This window comes from Balaenoptera borealis, assembly GCF_965194805.1.
Source record: "Balaenoptera borealis genome assembly, chromosome: 1".
Taxonomy (NCBI): Eukaryota; Metazoa; Chordata; class Mammalia; order Artiodactyla; family Balaenopteridae; genus Balaenoptera; species Balaenoptera borealis.
Window position 1 is genome coordinate 39,292,996 of NC_138860.1, and position 20,207 is coordinate 39,313,202.

At 39.4% G+C, this 20,207-nt stretch overlaps 1 protein-coding gene across 12 annotated transcripts in view; it reads left to right on the top strand.

Moving 5' to 3' along the window:
• The first annotated feature begins 8,475 nt into the window (after positions 1-8,475).
• Positions 8,476-20,207, top strand: part of HHAT (hedgehog acyltransferase) — a 495,443-nt gene continuing 483,711 nt past the window's right edge. For 3 of the 12 annotated variants that reach the window (XM_082399942.1, XM_082399939.1, XM_082399941.1), the window contains exon 1: positions 8,480-10,132. In XM_082399942.1, the coding sequence (XP_082256068.1) occupies positions 9,945-10,132 (188 nt within the window). In that variant the 5' untranslated portion in view covers positions 8,480-9,944. Of the gene's footprint in view, positions 10,133-10,445; positions 10,622-10,819; positions 12,665-20,207 lie in introns of those variants that run through there. The other 9 variants (XM_082399935.1, XM_082399943.1, XM_082399938.1 and 6 more) reach the window with 8 other exon arrangements.

Consider the following 20,207-nt stretch of genomic DNA (forward strand, 5'->3'; position numbering starts at 1 on the left):
TTTGTTCTAACTCTGTGAAAAATGTCATGGGTATTTTGATAGAGATTGCATTAAATCTGTAGATTGCTTTGGGTAATATGGACATTTTAATAATAGTAATTCTTCCAGTCCATGAACACAGGGTATCTTTCCATTTATTTGTATTGTCTTCAATTTCCTTCATTAGTGTCTTATAGCTTGCAGAGTATAGGTCTTTTTCTTGGTTAAGCTTATTCTTAGATATTTTATATTCTTTTTGATACAATTTTAAATGGGATTGTTTTCTTGCTTTCTCTTTATGATAGTTCATTATTAGTGTATAGAAAAGCAACAGATTTCTGTATATTAACCTAGATCCTGAAATTTTACTGAATTCATTTATTAGTACTAATAGTTTTGTGGTGGAGACTTTAGGGGTTTCTATATCATGTCATCTGCAAATAGTGACAGTTTTACTTCTTCCTTTCCAAGTTGGATGTTTTTATTACTTTTTATCATTTGATTGTTGTGACTAGGGATTCCAATACTACGTTAAATAGAAATGGCAAGAGTGAACATCCTTGTTCCTGATTTTAGAGGAAAATCTTTCAGTTTTTTACTATTGAGTATGATATTAGCTGTGGGTTTGTATAAATGGCTTTTATTATGTTGAGATATGTTCCCTCTATACCAACTTTGTTGAGAGTTTTTTTTTTTCATCATGAATGGCTGTTGAATTTTGTCAAATGCTTTTTCTGCATCTATTGAGATGACCAAGTGATTTTTATCTTTCATTTTGTTAATGTGGTATATCACATTGATTGATTTGCAGATATTGAACCATCTTTGCATCTCTGGAATAAATCCCACTTCCAGAGATGTGGGATTTGGTATATGATCCTTTTTATATATTGTTGAATTCAGTTTGCTAATATTTTCTTGAGGATTTTTGCATAGATTTCATTCTTTTATGGCTGAATTTTATATATATAATTATTAAAATATATACAATTATATATTATATGTAATATTATAATATATATATATATATATATATATATATATATATATATATATATATATATATATATATATATCACCTCTTCTTTATCCATTCATCCATTGATGGACACTTAGGTTGTTTCCATATCTTGGCTGTTATGAATGATGCTGCAATGAACATGGGGGTGCATATATCTTTTTGAGTTAGACTTTTCATTTTCTTCAGATAAATACCCAGAAGTGGAATTGCTGGATCATATGGTAGTTCTATTTTTAATGTTTTGAGGTACCTCCATACTGTTTTATAATTCTGGTTTTAAAACAGGATTAAAACATGGTCTCTTTTGGGTAGCTATTCAAGAGTTTTCTTCTCTTTATTCCTTCTACTTCTTTCAGTCTTTGTAGCTGCAGAGGACATCCATCTGGGGAGTGGAGCTTATGCATACCCTGATTTGGAAGGGAAAGCAGTGTACAGCCCACCATGAGGCTCTGCCACTGCTAGCAACTCTTCCCACATGGTCCCATTGTCCTGAGCCAGTGCCAGTTCCTGAAGTCCAAGTTTCCACCATTACTTCTCCTTGCCTATATCATCATAGTCTAGACTCTAGTTCCTTTGAGTCTGTTTGGCTGGCTCAGGGCCTCTTATGCCTTCCTCTTGGTGGCCACAGAAAGTTTTCAAATCTTTTCCCACCTTGCCAAGATGCCTAGAACTCTGTGCAGCCACTCTAGGCTACAGCTTTCGTGTTCTCCCAGCACCATTCTGGATGCAGCAATTCTCCCAGGAGCTGTTGTTCTTCCTGGGACATTCTGAGAGGAGAGACACATGTGCCCTCTGCTATGGCATTTCTGGTATGTGCAAATTTCATTGACTGTGACTACAGTAGGAAATACATTTTACATCATGGCTGAGTACATGTACACAACATAAATGAAACAACAGCTTCATGAAACAATATTTACCATTACTCCAATGTACTCCATTGTACTGCAATGTACTCTGGTATTTTCTATTTCATTCCATTTCCTTTAATACCAGTTTTAACCCAATAAATCAATCTTATTATCCAAGAGTAGGTCTCAACCCAGTTTGAAAAACACTGCCCCCTCATAGTGGGTTTCTATCCATCACTAGTCCTGGGATTTGGTTCATGGGGTGGGCACTGGGCCCCAAATCAAAAATCAGGAAACAGTTCCACACTTGGGTGTTTCTTTCTCAAAATGCACAGCTTTTGGAATAAAAGAAAGTTCTGCCTTTCAAGATGTTATCTCTACTACGAGTTATCCATTCAGACATTCAACAGACTTTTTATTTTCAGCTTTCTCTACTCTCTGAGAACAATGTGTATAGAATATGACAGAATGGTAGAGGAAAGAGCAGCGGAAAGACACAGAAAGAAATCAAACCTCAGTTAGTATTTCCAAACATCTTATGTTCTATTGCTCATAGTAATAATAATAGCTAATGATGACTGAGTGCATATTATGGGTCAGGCACTGTACTTGGCTTTTCACATTTATTATTTCAGTTAATCCCCATAACATCTCAGTGATATGATACAAATATTATCCCCATTTTATAAAGAGGAAATGAAGGCTAACCTAAATTTGACTCTGTCTCCTCCCTCAACATCTAAAGACCATTTCTCATTTCTACTTCCTACTTTGTGCTTATTCCACATCCATAAGATGAGGGATGGGGACTAGACTATCTCTTTCAGCTAAAAAAGAGCTCAGCAACCTTACACAAGGCACAGCTGCTTTCTGTGAAGTTTGAAAAGTAACGGTCTGTTGTAAGCCTGTAGTTTGACCTGCACATGATCCCTCCCACTGCTCTTAGTCACTTCCCATCCAGGGCTTCTTCCTATGGCCTAGAGCTCAAGGCCATCTACAATCTTCTCCCAAACTAGAAGGGATTGGAGTCCTTCCTGGTTCTTAGCAACCTGCAGGCCCTCAGAGGAAATGACTCTAGTAACTTCTCTTTATCTTTTCTAAAACCCACATCTTTAGAAGGGAGAAAGATGCCTGGATAATACAAAGAAGAGATAAATCACAAACTATGAATTTTTTTCCCTTCCAATTTGGTTAGTTCGTGTATTCCACACATATTTATTGACTATGTACTAGGTACTATGCTATGTACTACTGGAGATTTGGTGGTGAACAAGACAGTTCAAACTCTTGCCCTTCTGGAGTTTATATTCTATAGGGGCTGTTTTCAGGGGAGGGTAGACATTGACAGGTCGGGTGCTTTTCAACCTTCTTGCAAATCACACCTCCCAGTAAGAATATTTTTTGCACAGCAGAGAAGTTCATTCCTTTTCTCTTCTCCTCACCCAACAGAATAAAACGTTTTGTAGAGTAACACTCCTATTACATATTTTAAAAACCCAAAAAATTAATATTATCTTATTAATACTTGAATGCAGCATAGAAAAAATTCCCAAATAAGCAATACGTAAACAAAAATTAGGCAAGATTTTATTTAGTGCACTAGGTGCTCGTACGCTTCTCAGTTCTTTCCAGTCCAGAACACACAGGACGATACTTCGTGCGTCAACGCACGAGCCTGTTTCTCTCCTTTGTTTTAATCAGTTTTAAAGTTTGAAAATCCTGGTTCATACAATAATGGTAATAATAGTGATGCATTCTTTTTACCTGGCAATGGAGATTCTTCTTTAATCTCACCCTAAAATGGTGACGAATTTAATGCCTTGTGATCATCCTTTAGTGCAAATGAAGAACTAAGGTGCAATAATTCATTTGCCTCTCTGAGGCACCAAGTTTAGGTCAATTATTGATTCAGAATTTTAAAAAAGAAAATGGTTTTTTCATCTGAAAGAATTTTCTTAGTATTTATAATTTCTCTTCTGGAAAGTAATGATTACACATTTGAAACTGAGAAATGGAATGTAACAATTTCCCTAATTTGATTTCCGTCCCTGTCTTTACTGATAATGTCCTTTTCAATATGTTGTGATAATACTGGGAACAAATAGGAGCTAGGGTGATTGCTTTTACATCTTACTTGCCATAACAAAATGTCGTTTGGAATCCTGGATATGTTTAGCTTGCTGAATTATCATGTTGTTTTCTCCCTGAAGTTATAAATTTCAGTTCATTAAAAATATCAATATCATCAGTTAAATATACTAATTCTAAATCCCAAACATCATCTTCAAAAATGAGATTGCTTGCCAAATGAGATTGCTTTTCATCTAGAAAAATGTGACATTTCTGAGTTTACTCACCATGCTTTATACTTTCCCTTGGGTGCCCTTAGGACAGTCAGTGAACTTCATTCAGTGTGCTTCAGCATGAGGGTCTGGCTAGCTCCAGTCTGAACAAAACACGTCAATATTTTGGCTGTTCCATGAGCTCTCTTTAATAAATTTAACACCTTCACCATGTTTTTCTTTTTTTTTAACACTTCCATGAGATACAGCAGAATCATTTCTAGAGATGTCAAGTAGAATTCCTATTGATTATAAGCACAAGTGTTATTAGTAGCTTTTAACAATATTTAAATAATTTTTGTTATGTTTTCTAGCCACATCTGCTGGCTCCACCACTCACACTTCCTTTATTATTTTTCCAGTTCGATAGATATTGACCGACAAGGCATTTTTTTCCAGTTTTGTAAATATATCTGACCCAGTGTATGCCAGGTTAAATTTAAACACACGCACATGCACACACACACACACACACACACACACACACACACACACATTCCTGTCATCTTGCATAAACTAGAAGAGTTGAATAACTTACAGAATCCATGCTCTTTTGGAGATGGATCTCAAACTCGATACTGGATTTTAACTACATGAGGAGCATGGCTTTGGAAGTTTCTGCAATAGTGCAGATTCAACTAGAAATAGTATTATCTCAAAGAGTTGTAAATTTTAATTTATCAGCTGATTTAGCATTAAAAATCATACGCATCATTTCTATTTATGTTAGAAGAGTAATGTTTTAATATCTGTATGAGCCATTTTCTCTTTGCCAAACCATATGCAACAAAATCTCATTAACATTCTGTAGAACAACTAAGAAATTGTGCCAATAATTTTTCGTCTTTTGTTTTCATTTAAAAGTGTTTGAGTGGTTTGTTGACAAGTCCAGTATGCTGTGTTTCTAAGTGTCCTACTAGTTTTGAAGGCGTCATTACAAATAATATATTGGGATTTGTCGCTTTTGTTGGATTTTACTCACTGAAAAAAATACTGTAAATAATCTGCCTCATAAGATCTTCCATTCTTTTTTTCTTTTTAGAATGCTCCTCCAGTGAAGTTGAAGCTTACTATTAGAGCCAATATATTTCTCAACATTGTCTACAGTTCTAGATACCTAGAGTTTGAACTGGGGCGCTCCTCCAATTTTCCCTTCATCATTCTTTGCTCTTGTAATGGTAAGGAGAAATCCCATTAAAGGGAAATTCATGCTAATTTAATTAAATGTACATTTGATGCAAACCTGAAACATATCATGTTTGATAACGTTCTTTCAGAAAAATGCTTTACAATGAAGTCTGAAAATTTTTAATATAAAATATAAATTCTGGTTAATTGTCCTGTAATGGTGATGGTCATATTCACATCATATACCAAAAAATCAAATGAGATGTTTTTTAGCAGAAGGCAGAATAACTTGTATTAGTCAACTGAAATTCATCATAGCCTTCCATTATTTCTCTTAATTCTGTTCATAGCAACCAGATGCAGTATTTCCAAGTTCACAATTCTTAATAAAAATCCACTGATGTGTTCTCATTCTATTCTATTCTACTCTATTCTATTCTACTTTGTTTAAAAAAATTAAGTCTGGTTATGATCCATTAGCTTTATTTTACAATCTACTAAAGTATTATGCCTTGCAAATAGCCTGAATAATACTGGCATAGATAATAAACACATGTTAAAAAACCAAGAGAAGTTCAGAGAGTGTCAGTGCTACAGTAAAATATAAAAGAATAGTGTAATAAACAGAGAATGACTGGGCAGGGACTAATTTTGCCAGGGTGGTCAGGGAAGGCTTCTTGGAGGAGGTGGCATTGAATTGTGCTCTGTAGAGTTTACGCTACTGATAAGAACCCATTCTTCAGCATTTATGGGTAGTTTGAATTATATTATTTTAAATATACTTATTATTTTTTAGCTGTTTTGTGTATATTTGATGAATCCTCAGCTAGACTGCAACTTCCTGTGGGACAAGTCTTTTTTTCACTTAAAAAAATCTCCCCCAGCATTCAATTTGTGCTGTGTGTAAAGTAGATGCTGGACAAATGCTAGGTCAATGTTGACTATTGCAAATCACCATAAAGTAGAGCCAACATCCTCGTAGGTGGAGCAGATGAGAGCCTGTGCCAGGTGGTGAGGGTTGGGAAGGCACTTGAATCCTTCCGAATAGCTCCCCATTATTGCCTGTGCCTGAAATTTCATAATTAGAAATTCACTCCTTTATCTTTAAGCCTTTATCAATTAAGTCTCAACAATCATTCGTGCCTCTGTTGAATCAGTATAATATCTCTGAGTCATAGTTGAATTCACAAAGAAGAGTTGGCTGGTTAATCCTTCCTAAGCACCAGTCCTGCCATCTGGAGATTGGCTCCCAGGTGCTCAGGGCTGCCTGTCTAGACAGGAGGCCCCACTAGACTACTCAGGCCCCACTAACTGAGAGGGCTGGAGAGAAAACATGCCCAGTGAAGGCACCTGATTAATGACTTTAGGATCAAAATAATGGTATAAAGAGTGACTGACCATTAATTGCCCACATTTACATACTAATTTTGATATTTTTGCTTTTAAAGAAACATAATACCAAGGCACAAATTAGTTTCCTCTTTTAAACCTCAATTATCATCAATTTTGGTCATCAAGTTTACTCTAGGCATGGTTCGCTTCTCAACTCCAGGGAGGAATTTCTCTGGCTTTAATTGAATGGTCAGAACAGAAGCCTTCCAAGGCAAGGCAGCTCTGGCTATGTCTGGGCCCTGGACTGGCCACTTCAGCTGCAAGTCAGGGAGCTCCAGAACCCTGATACTTCTGCGCTAAGACAGGCACAGATCACTGAAGGCCAGATACTTCCGCCTATGTGTAAAGCACTGAAGAGAGAAGGGAAAATCCTCTCCTCTTCAACACCCACAACTTTTCTCCTGGTGTCTAGATTCTGACATTTACTGCAGTTATCTTCCCTCTCACTTCCAAAAGGGGCTGAATATCCAACCATCCGCTCCTTCCACTCTAAACCCTGGCCTTTGCAAGATGTCCATGCTTTTCAACAAATGGTGTTGGGAAAACTGGATATCCACATGCAAAAGAATGAATTTGGACCCTTGCCTTAACCAATTAACTCAAAATGGATCAAATATCTACTATAAAGAACTAAAATTATAAAACTATGGAAAAAAAAAACCAGGGGAACATTAGGGGAAAAGTTTCATAACACTGGATTTGGCAATGATTTCCTGGCTATAACACCCAAAGTGCTGGCAGTGAAAAAAATAGATATACTGGACTTCATCAAAATTAAAAATTTTTGTGCATCAAAGGACACAATCAACAGAGTGAAAGGGCAACCCACAGAAGGGGAGAAAATACTTGGAAATCATATGTCTGATAAGTGGTTAATATCCAGAATATATAAAGAACTCCTACAGCAACTCAACACCAAAAAGACAACCTGATTAAAAAATGGGCCAAGGCCTTGAATAGACATTTCTCTAAAGAAGACTTGTAGATGGTCAATAAGCACATGAAAAATGGTCAGCACCACTGATCATTAGAGAAATGCAAATCAAAATCACAATGATTTATCACCTCATACCTATTAGGATGGCTGTTATCAAAACAAACAAATAAACACAACACAAAACAACAAAAAACAAATGAATTTCAAAATAAAGTGAGGATGTAGAGAAATTGGAATCCTTGTGCGTGTTGCTGGGAATGTAAAATGGTGCAGCGGCTATGGAAAACAGTATGGCTGTTCCTCCAAAAATTAAAAAATAGAATTACTGTATGATCCAACAATTCCATTCCTGGGTATATACCCAGAAGAACTGGAAACAGAGTCTGGAAGAGGTATTTATATACCCATGTTCACAGCAGCATTATTCAGCATAGCCAAAAGGTAGAAGCTACTCAAGTGTCTACTGACAGGTGAATGGATAAAGATTGTATATACATACAACGGAATTTAACCACCACCCAAATTTAACCTTATTTCCTTTCCAGTCATTTTTCCATGCACAAGTTTAAAAAAAATTTAGTTATGATCATATTACATATGAATAGTAACCATTATTTTTTTTTTTTTTTTTTTTTTTTTTAGTAACCATTATTTTAAGAGGTTGCAAGTATAATAGATGACAGAGTATATAAGTTTTAGTTTAATTTCCACTTTTTTATTTTTGGAAAATTAGGAAATTTTCAGGATACTCCCCCCCCCCCCAGTTATAGTATATTTTGGTGCATTATACTATATTTTCCTTATTATGGTATAAATTAAAATGATATAAATTAAAATTGAAATCTTGGTTTGTAAAGAGCATTTTCTACATTATGGATTATCTCCTTTGGATTTACTCCCATAAACAAAATTCAAAATCAAAAGGTTTAAACATTAAGGGTTTTCATAATTGTAAGGGTTTTGATATTGCCAAATTGCTTACCTACCTAAAAAGTGTATAAGTGCTATCACACAGCACCCTCGCCAGCCTTTAATGTCATTTATTAATTTTTGTCAACTATTTTTGTGAAAAATTGTGTTCTTATTTTACTTTGCACTTCTTTGAGCTTCTTTCAATATGTTTGTTTCCTTATTGTATATCCTAGTTTTTTTTTTTAGTGGATTGTTTATTCATGTGTCTTGCTCATCTACAATTGGATTCTAATGTTTTCTTATTAATTGTATTTAATTTATATATAATAAACAATAACACTTTGTATCATAGTTCCTGCAAATACTTTCCCCAGTCTATTGCTTACATTTCAATTTTGACTATTTTTATTTAATTGATGTTTCTAATTTACCTATGATGGAATCTGCCCTTATTTTCATTTGTGTTTTCCAGTGAATATGTTGTGTGTGCAGAAAGGGGTTAAATGTAAATGACAGTGAACCTACATTATTGTCCAATAGTGTCATTTAGAAATAACACAGGAGTTATCTCATTCCTGTCCCTGAGTCTGACACTACCTGAATAGTGAGAGTTCTTACTCTGTCCCTCCCTCTGCCAAACCCTTCAGGTGAGGGTTGCCAGATCAAATACAGGATGCCCAATTAAATCTGAATTTCAGATAAACAACAAATACTTTTTTTAACAAAGCATCAATATGTCCCAAATATTGCATGGGCCATACGGATACTAAAAAATAGTATTCATTGTTCATCTGAGACTAGATTCCATTTTAGCTGGGCATCCTGTATTTTTATTTGCTACATCTGGCACTCCTACTTGGGACTAGTTTATTTACACCTGCTTACTTAACACCATGCTGTACTATGTGTTGGGGCTGCGGATGGTGGGAGCTGAACGAGGAGATAGCTCCTGTCCTCAGAGAGTTGATACTCTGGTTTCCCAGAGAATTTTGCGATCAGAAAAATAATCTCCTGGACTATTTCAATGACCGCTAGAATAAACTTGGAGCACAGCCTCTGTGTTTTCCTGCTGCCTAACGCAGAGTTGTCCACGTTTACCTGACCACAGAACCACTTGAAACACCCCTCCCCTGGGGAGTCTGATTCTTTTGGTTTGAAGAGGGATCCAGGTGCCAGCGGTTTTAACAAGAGCCCAGGTGATTCCCCAGCTCAGATAAGTCTGTGCAACTCTGGCAGCCTTGGCGTTGGAGGCCTCTGAGTAACACCTGGCATAAAGTCACGGTCCAAGGCAGCTTCAGATCTTCCACTCTTTTACGACCTATTCAAAATCACTGATACACGTTTTGCAGTGCTGATCATCTTTGTAAGCTGCTTTACAGTTCATGAAGTTCATCCCATTTGGTCCTCACTCTAATTCTCCAGGAAAGCCGAGAAGCTTATTTCCGCTTTACAGAGAAGGACAAGGAGGCTCACAGGGGCTAAATTCACACAGCAAGCTCCAGAAGCCGCCCGAGCGGCAAGGCCCGCCCTCTTTCCACCCCACCGAGCTACCTCCTTTCGCGGACAAAAGGTACGTGGGGACCACTGGGGCAGGACTTCAGGTGACTTCCGCTCCCAAACCTGCAGCCCCAGGCCTGCAATTAACAAACGGGGGTGGAGAGGTCCGTGCGCTGCTGGGCGCAGGCACCGGGGCCCACGGGTGAGCGGGGGCTGGGGCTCCGCGGGCCGGCGCCAGGCGCTCCGGGTGCGGAGTGGCGGGCAGTCCTCCCGCGGGTCCCCTCCAGCCGCGCGGCCTGCTCGCCACCGCTCCCGGGGCGCCGCCTGCTTGCGAGCCCGGGGGCCTGGAGCGGCGCGCGCGGGCACGGCGGCGGCGGGGACGTGCTCCGAGGACGCGCGCGGGGCTGGTCCTCCAACCGCCGCTCCCGGGGAAGAGGGCGTCTTCCCGGGAAGCCCGCCGCCGCCGCCGCCGCCGCCAACTCGGAGGTGCGGAGAGGGTTGTTGGGAACTCGGGGCGCGCGTGAGCGTCACCAACGCCGCCGCCACCCGGGACAGCCCGGAGGTTGGTAGCTGGTGACCGTAGCGGGTCCTCGGGAAGTTAGGTGTTGACTTTCTGCTTCGATTGACTCGGTTGAGGAAAAGAAACGCCCGATACGCTTTCTGTTTCCAATTCCCGTTCCTGCGTGCGCGCCCGAGGGCGGGGCAGAGGAGCGGAGACAAAGGCGGGGGGGTGGGGGGTGCGTGCGCCCGGGTCAAGGCTGCGTTCCCCGCGGCCGGCCGAGTCCGCTCACGCCCCTGCCAGCGTCCCCCCTCCTTGGCTTCGTCCCCAGCTTCTGGCACTGTTGCTCTAAGTGTGGACGCTGGTCCTCTTGGGGATCTTAGAAGTGCGCCTGCCTGACTGCTGCGGCTCCAGTGACCCCCAAAGTTAGAGACTTATTTTGCTTTCTACTCTCCGGACTCAGTTTCCCTCTTTTCTTCTACGTGTGGCCTTTAGGTGGCATCAGTCTTGATGTGGAAAGGCCCTCCTCCTCTCAGTCCCTACAAAGTGGGCGGGAGAGGTACCAGGATGGATAGCACTGGTGTTAAGAAATGTGCTGCTTCGTTGCTTCGTGGCTCTTGGATCAGGGCAGTCAGGCTAGCCAGTTGGTATCGTCGGTGGTTTACATTATATGGGGGTGCGACTCACTGTTTCTGTCCCTTTCTGATTTGCATTCCTCCTTCATTCATGTGCACAGCTAGGCGTTTACTTCCATGTGATAAGTGCTATGGGAACACAAGGAGAGGAGAGGGAAGGCTTTCCTGAGGAGGGGGTGGTTTTTATACTGGAATTTGAAGAATAAGTATGATTTTTTTTTTCCCTTTCATTCTTCATGTTCCGCCTTTCCTATAATTTTTCTCCCTCCTTTCTCAGTGGCAGCCCCTAACTGTGATTAAGTGTTGGATAGGAACAGTCAGTTCTGACTTGAAAGATTCAACTAATAGTGATGGGGACGATGTGCTTGTCAGGTGCTTTAAATCCATTATTTTTAAACCTTGCAATAACTGGGAAGGATACCTAGTATTAGCCCTTTTCACAGCAGAAGAAAGGAATACTTAGAAGAGATGCCAGAGCCACAAAGAGTAAGTGTTGGGATCGGGTTTTGCACTCCTCTTTCTGGGTCAAAGCCTATGCTTTATCGGCTGTTTGCCCCCTCCTTGGGAAGTAAGTTATATAGACTAACTTAGAGTGAAGGCCAAGTCTTTAGAGAGAGCAGTCATTTTTGTGGGTGGCTAGATGTTGGTGGGAACTCTGAAGGTAATGTCAGGAACTAGCCAGGGTGAGCCTTACTCATCTGTGTGTCTTCTTCCAGGCCAGGGCCTGGCCAAAGGGGAGTGCTCCTTAACTGTTGCCTGGGAGTTCCATGGCTTGGGTGAGATCCTTGATTCTTTGCAGGGGTTCCTTACCCTTTTTTTGTGCCATAGACTTCTTTGGAGTCTGGGGAAGCCAAGTTTTAAAAGGCATTTAAAAATACATAGAGTTACAAATTATATTGAAACAGTGATCAAAATAGTGTAAAAACCCCAACATTTATAATAGTATTTTTATTCTTGATTAGTGCGTTAAGTGACAAAATTCAGGGCTGTATCAGGTAAGTCTCAGAATTTCAAAGTAGTGATGCCCATGTAAATGATGTTTTGCAGTATTTGCAACAGCTGCACTGTAGTATGACAGAATTTGTGACACTTATTGGTGACAGTCACCAGAAATGCTCTTACTAGTGTGATTTGCTCTTCACACTTATAATCAAATGAAATCCTGAATTTCAGTTAGAGGTTGGTGAAAATACAGACATATGAGAAAAGAAATTTAAGTTCATGGCCTCCTGAATTCTGCCTAGGGACATCTTGTGGGTGGAGGGCTGGGTATCTAGGTTACAAACCCAGCTAGTGGTGGTTTTTCTTTCTCCACGTTCTTGCTGGCCACCCTACAGCGTTACTAATGGCTGTTTCTTTCTCCTCCAGTTCGTGTCTCCTTTTCCGCAGGTGCACAGTTGTTTCTGGTGATAAAAGCTGTTGAGAGAGAATTGCTGGATTGTTTACATGCTCTACCTGTCTTCCTCCTTCTGTGTGTAATTCTGCTGGAGAATATTCCAGTGATAGTGGATTTATTTGTGTCATATAATGCATGACCATCTTCCCTCCAATGGTGTATGGTATTACCAGTGTCAGGGAAGAAAAAAGGAGTTATCACTACATATCCTACAGACATTTAAAAAATCTTCAGATGTTATTATGAACAATTTTATGGTAATACATTTGAAAATTCAGATGAAATGGACAAGTTTTTTCAATAAAATACCTCATAAGACATAAGAACTAGAAAATCTGTATAGTTCCATATCTATAAAGAAATTAAGTATGTAATTAAAAATCTTTTCATTGCAGAATTTCCAGGCCCAGATGGTGTCACTAGTGCAATATTACAAACATTTAAAAATATGAAAAAGAAGGAATACTCCCTGACTGCTTATATAAGGCCAGCATAACCTTGTTACTAAAGCTTGATAAGGAGGTTACAAGAAACTATAGGCCAAACTCTCACAGAAAAGACGCAAAAGCCCTAAAATGGGTATTGGTAAATCAAATCTAGCGACCTGTACCTATATTTGTAGGATACTAAACCATGACCAAGTTGGATTTATTCCAGGAATGTAAACTTTGTCTAACATTAGAAAATCAATCAATAATTTAACCACAGTCACAGAATAAAGGAGAAAAACTACTTGATAAACTTCAACACCCATTTGTGATAAAAATTCTTTGCAAACTAAAACATTATTGAGAGAACTTATAGTTTTAAAATAATGAAGGGTAAGTCATTGCTCTACTAATAAATGTGTGGATCCAGTATAATCCCAATCAAAATCCCAGCAGATTTTTTCCAAAAATAGTAAGCCAATTTTAAAATATATTTGGAAATTCTAGACAATCTAAGTAAAAGAACAAAACTGGAAAACTTAAGCTGATAGATAGTACTGTACATAGTTTGTCAGCATGGTGTAGGCACAGTGCTAGACAGACCACGGAACTGAGTAGAGAATCCATAAACAGGCTCACATGTATGAGGTCTCTTGATTTATGACAGAAGTGGCACTGCAGTGCTCTGGAGAAAGGACAGCCTTTTCAGTAAATGTTGCTGGGCCAATTGGATATTGCAAATGGACAAGATGAATTTTGATCATCTACCTCACCCCATACACAAAAATTAATCAAGATACATCATACATCTAAATGTGAAATCTGAAACAGGAAAGCTTCTGGAAGAAAGCAAAGTAAAACACCTTTATGACAAAGGTTTATTGACTAGGACACAAAAAGCAGTAGCTATAAAGGAAAATATTGGTAAGAACTACTGTTCATCTAAAGATTCCATAAAGAGAGTGAAAGGGCAAGCTACAGAATGGGTGAAGGTATTTGTGATAGTTATATCCAATAAAGGACTCATACCCAGAATGTAGCAATAATTTTTTACAAATCATTGAGAAAGAGCCCAGTAGAAAAACAGGCAAGTCACTTCCCCAAAAGATTTCCAGATTCCCAATAAACATATGAAAAAGTGGTTAACCTCATTAGTAATTAGGGAAATGCAAATTCAAACTACAATGGGATATCACTCTATACTCAACAGAGTGGCTAAAAACAAAAAACAAACCAAAAAACCTGTCAATGCTCAGTATTGGTTAGGATATGGAAAACTGAACTTCTCATACATTGCTGATTGTTATGAAAGTTAGTGTAACTGTTTTGGAAATTGTTTTGCAGTATCATTTACTAAAGATGGGCATACACATCCCCTATGACCTAGCTTACTGTTTAGTGTCTGTCATTCTTTGAGAAACACTAAGCAGTAAGACAGGTGTATTTGTACCGAAAGACATGTAAAAGAATATGCAGAGCAGTATTATTCCTGATAGCCCCAAGTTGGAAACAACCCATGGGTTCATCAATAGTAGAATGGACAAAAGCCTAAGTAAATTGCTTATACAATGGAATACTCCACAGTAATAAGAATGAACAAATTATTGCTTTATACACAACATGGATGAGCCTCACAAATATAAAGTGGAGCAAAAAGAAGGTAAACACAACAAGAGGAAGTGCTAGTGGTCACCTTTAGTGGAGTTATAAGGAAAGAACAGAAGGGGCATTCAGTTTTTTATCTGAGCAGTAATTCCTGGCATGAGTCTGCTTTTTGAAAGCCTTACATTGTTTTTTTCTTTATCTAAGCATACTTTAATACAAAGTTTACTTAAAATATATTATAAAAAAATTTGATTCATTCAGATGCCCCTGATATGGGGAGTGTAAGATGTGCTGGGCATGATTCTTGGTGATTAAACAGGCTTAAAATAGGTTGAGAATTTTCCGGGGAAAGGGTACAATATCAGATCAATAGCTTTTCTGAACTAGGGGCTTATAAATCTGACTCCTTTTCTGCCAATCTTTAACAGCAGAGATCTGGCTTAAGGGCAGTTCATATAAAAGGACTTAGGAGTTATGTTTCATATTAAGATTGATATCAGTGTGAGACAGAAGCCAAAAAAATGCTAAGTTGAGAACTGAATGCAAAATTTTGTTTTCAGGTTTCATTTTCTTGCAATTTAAGTTTTTAAAGTTTATAACAATTAGATTAAAATATTCTGATGAGGGCTTCCCTGGTGGTGCAGTGGTTGAGAATCTGCCTGCTAATGCAGGGGACACGGGTTCGCGCCCTGGTCTGGGAAGATCCCACATGCCGCGGAGCAACTGGGCCCGTGAGCCACAACTACTGAGCCTGCGCGTCTGGAGCCTGTGCTCCGCAACAAGAGAGGCCACGATAGTGAGAGGCCTGCGCACCGCAATGAAGAGTGGCCCCCACTTGCCGCAACTAGAGAAAGCCCTAGCACAGAAACGAAGACCCAACATAGCAATCAATCAATCAATAAATAAATCTTAAAAAAAAAAATATTCTGATGTTTTATATACATCCTTTTAATTAGGTACTTTCCTTCCACTAGGCCATGAACTAATTGAGGGCAGGGGTAACATATTAGTTTCTGTAACAAATGACCACAAACTTAGTGTCTTCAAACAACAGAAATTGGATTACCTTACAGTTCTGGGGATCAGAAGTCCAGAATGGGTGGCAGGGCTGCATTCCTTCTGGAGGCTTGGAGTGGTGGGGGGCGAGGCAGAGGAGTGGTGTCTTTCTTCTTTGCTGCTGTTCTCTGCCTCTACCATTCCTTTGTTTTGGCCCCTTCCTCTATCCTCAAAGCGTTATCACTCTAACCTCTGCTTCCATCATCATATCTCCTCTCTGTCTCTGACCCTCCTTCTTCCCTCTTAGAAGGACCCTTGTGATTACATGGGCCCACATAGATAATCAGGGATAATGTCCTCATCTCAAGATCTTTAACTTAATCACATCTGCAAAGTCCCTTTGCCATGTAAGGTAACATATTCACATGTTCAGGGATTAGGGCATGGACGTTTCTGGGGTAGCTATATTTGGGGGATCCTACAGACGGAATCTTTATATTTTGTCTTCACAAATAGTGCAGTTCCTGATCTTCAGTAGGAGCTCACTGATATTTGTCGAATGCAGGAATGAGTCTAAGATTTCACTATTTGAATTATAGTTTCGGAAGAAGAGAAACGATGGTCTTGTCCTACTCTTGCTCTGCCACAGCTGGAATTTTGGTTTCAGCTTTAGGTACCTATACTATAAAGAGACAACTGACAGAATGGGAAAGGGTCTGGGAACTAAGCTACTGAAATGATTGAAGGAAGCATGGGGGTTTGTCCTGGAAGAGGGCTTGGGGTGGAGCGGGTAGCATTAATTATCTCTAAATATTTGAAGGAGTATGATTGGCAAGAATAATTAAGCCTTTCAGTATACTTAATAGTAGCAGTAATATTAAACACAGCAAGAATGAGGATTTTAGAGCTTACTATGGCCAAGGTAATATTCTATCTCTTTGTAAACCCATTTAATCCTCACAGCAACTCTCTGAGGGTTATTATTATCTCTATTTCATAAGTAAGGACATTGAGGCACAGTGAGGTCATGCAACTTGTGCTGGGTCACACAGCTAGAAAGTAGCAAAGCTGGGATTCAGCCTTTGGCATTCTGACTCCAGAGCCATCCTCTAAACTATCATACTATCCGGCCTCCGTGCTTTTAGTTCCTGCAGGTACAATAGGGCCAGTAGCAGAACGTTTTTTAGAAATAGAGGGGCAGATTTTGACTCAGTTTAAGAAAAAAAAAGATGATAACAATAAGAACTTCTTAGAAACAGAGTTTCCCTTCCTTGCAGTGTTGCTGGAAGTGGTCAGGTAGGTTATTGTAAAAGGAATTCCCAAACTGGCTGGAGATTAGACCAGATGACAATACTGATTTTGAAATTTTGATTTGAGAACATAATTCTTTAAAATATACATCTCTCTCAACCTTTGTGACATTTTATGTAATAAAGACCTACTGTGAGATGTAGCTTTTCCACTAACTTTCCAGATTTTATTTATTAGGAATTCTAACATACTGGTATGGTAAGCCACGTCCCCGCCCCTTTTTAAGGTGCCATTGCTGTTCCTCCAGTAAAGAGATGGAAGCAGTTCTCTCTTCCCCCTTGAATCTGGGCTGGGCCCTTGAGCAATAAAATGTTCTTTGAATTCTGGAGCCTGGTCCTTAAGAGACCTTGCACCTCTTGCCTTTGTTCTTTTAAGACCCTGAAGCCACCATGCTATGAAGGGTCCAGCCTACTGGAGGATGAGTGCCCACATGGAGGAGAGATAAGGCACCTAGCTGACAGCTGGCACAAAATGCCAGACATGTGGGTGAGATCATGTTGTCCTCTCCAGTTTCCTTGAGCCGTGCAGTGACTTAGTCATGAGTGATGCCAGGTGAGATCAGCAGAAGAACTGCCCAGATTGCCATCCCATAGAATCACGAGAGAGAATAGATCTTGTTATTTTAAGCCACTGTGTTTCGGGATGGTTTATTGCACAGTGATACATAACATTTGGTGCATATTTAGAAGTAGTGATATGTATTTTTAAATATTCTGTAATTAGACTTTTGCCCAGCCCAATGGACCTCTCCAGTCTAGCTTATCATTCCAGTGCATTGGTGAAGGCTTTCTGGGTTTGAAAAAGCGTTTCTCCGTAGTATCATGTGGGTAGAAGAATAAGACTCTTTGTAAGACTCTTAAGCAGGGTTTGGAGAACACTGTACTGTGAGAGGACACGATGAATCTGGGCCTGGTTTTCCTGGTGAAAGTCATGTAATGTATATTCTGCAAAATAGGTTTCATCAAATTCCACCTGGAAAAGAGTAAAAGTCTCCTAATATCTTTTCCGAATGTGCTAGAATATTGCTCTACTATTTCATTTTCTTTTCTTCAAAGCCATTGTCATTTCAGTGGGCATGAGTTCCTTTTACTTTATTACTTTGTGGTTTCCAGAGTGCTCATTTGTTCCTAAATTTAGAACTATTTCAATTTTATTCAGCCCTTACCTCTATATAACTGCTGACTTTCCACTCTTATTTCTGAGGTAAATTGGTTTGGTTTAGTTTCTCTTCTTCAGTAAATCTTCTAAGGAATGTACGAGTTAGATGTTTCATGTGTATTTTGATTACATCTAGTTGATCTTCTTCCTGGGGTGTATCTACGTTATACATAACTTTAAATTCTTTTGCATGTATATAGCTTATATTATCTTCTGGCTTTCCCAATGAATTGATTTTGTCATAGATGTTGAAAAAATGAATCCTGTGAACTCTGTAAGAATAGGGAGGTGGGTGAGAGAAGGCTCTGGAATTAGACTTGATGAGTATGAATCTAAGCTCTGCTGCTTGCTAGCTGTGTGATTTGGGGCAGGTTTCTTGATCCTTCTGGGCTTTGGTTATCTTTTGTGTTAAATGAGGATACCAGAAGTACCAACCTCAAAGAGTTGTTATGGAGATTAAATGAAAGAATACTTGTAAAGTGCTTTCTCAGCATAGGTAATCTGTAAATACTACTTATTGTAGTACAGCTGTTGCTAAACTCTGGGTAAACTCAGTAGAGAAAAATTTCAGTTTAGTTAGTTGGGAGTGATGATGGTGATGGCACTGGAGATTGTTAGCTTCATGCTGAGGGTGCCGTTTTAAAGTCCTCTGGTGCATGGGAGTATTTGGTGCTAGCCCATTTAGTGCTAAATGTCAAGGGTGAGGAACAGAAAAGAATTTAAAGTGGAAGTGTTGGAATCCATTTGTTGTACTTATCCACAATAAAGATAAAAGGCTTTTGAAAAGATATTGGAAGTTACTGGGGAAAAGCATCTTACAGAAGTTATGTGTATGCACACTTCAGGCTCTGGCATAGTGAGCTGTACTTTTCTGCCAAGAGTAAAGAACAGGATTTCTGCCTAAGAGAGTGGGAGTTGAGAACTTGGGTTCTATTTTTTGCTCCATTGCTGGCTTCTCTGGATCCTTGGGCAGATCTCGTCTTTTCTCTGAGCAAGATTCTGATTCCTGAAAAAAGAGCTAACAGTTAGCCCTCCTGGTGAGTATGAGAGTGGATGGCACCTTTGAAAGCGGGTGGAGTGTTAAATTACAAAGTGAATGCAAATGTACATTGCTTCAGTGTAGAAAAATCCCTCTTAGCTGAGGAATTCTTGCCATTTTCCAGCTAAGATTTTATTATATGGGCCGCTTGAGTTCTACAGTTCCCAGATAAATATAATACTTTTGGAAATACCCAGCTTGGGGCTCTTATACGCAGTATGGGGGTAGAGAAATCTTGTTCCTCCAGTTTGACTTCTTAAACTAATCCCAGGGAAACCTCTGCTATGATTTTCTTCCAAGACCTAATCTTAAATGCATTTTCTCTCTGTCTTCACTTTGTGCCTGTTTCTCACCTTCATCAATAATATTCAGCTTTGAGTCACTGTAGTCTTGACAGCTTTGGAGATGCTATTTTATGTCCTTTATTCCCCCCCCCCCCCCAATGCCTCCTGGACTAATTTGGTGCCAGGTGCAACTTAATTTTCCCTCCTCTCTGTTGCTTGGTTCTAGCACTTTCTCTCCACTTCCCACCGAGAGCCTGAATCGCTGACCTCCCTGCCTTTAGTCTCTACTGCTATGTCAAGGGGCTTCTTCTTCCTGAAGCTTCATGAAAAAATTAAATGTGCTGGCTCACAAGCCTGAGGTTTCTTCAGGTAATCAGATCCGAACCTGTCATCATATATGTTTAAGACCCTCCGCCACTTGCCTCCTAAACTATCCCCATTTTCTCTTCCTCACAGTCCTGACCAGTATTCCCACCAAAGTGGAAGTGTTCTCAGACACATCTTCACCATCAGACATCCCAGCAACCCGCCTTAGCTCTCACATATCAGTACTGTAACCTCCTTTGTATAGATTGATCAGGTAGTCTCCTACTTAAAAACAGGCTGTGTTGCTGTAGATTGGCTGTTTCCTACAGAAATCATGTTATAAATGGTGGCGAGTTTCTAGGCTATCGAATGGATGCCCACTTAGCTGATAATGTTGCTGCGGGACTGAATCTTATGCATGAAAAACAGAAAAGAGGCATTACTTACACATTTGAGTAAGGGCTTCTTTGACTTCATCGTGGTAGCTTATG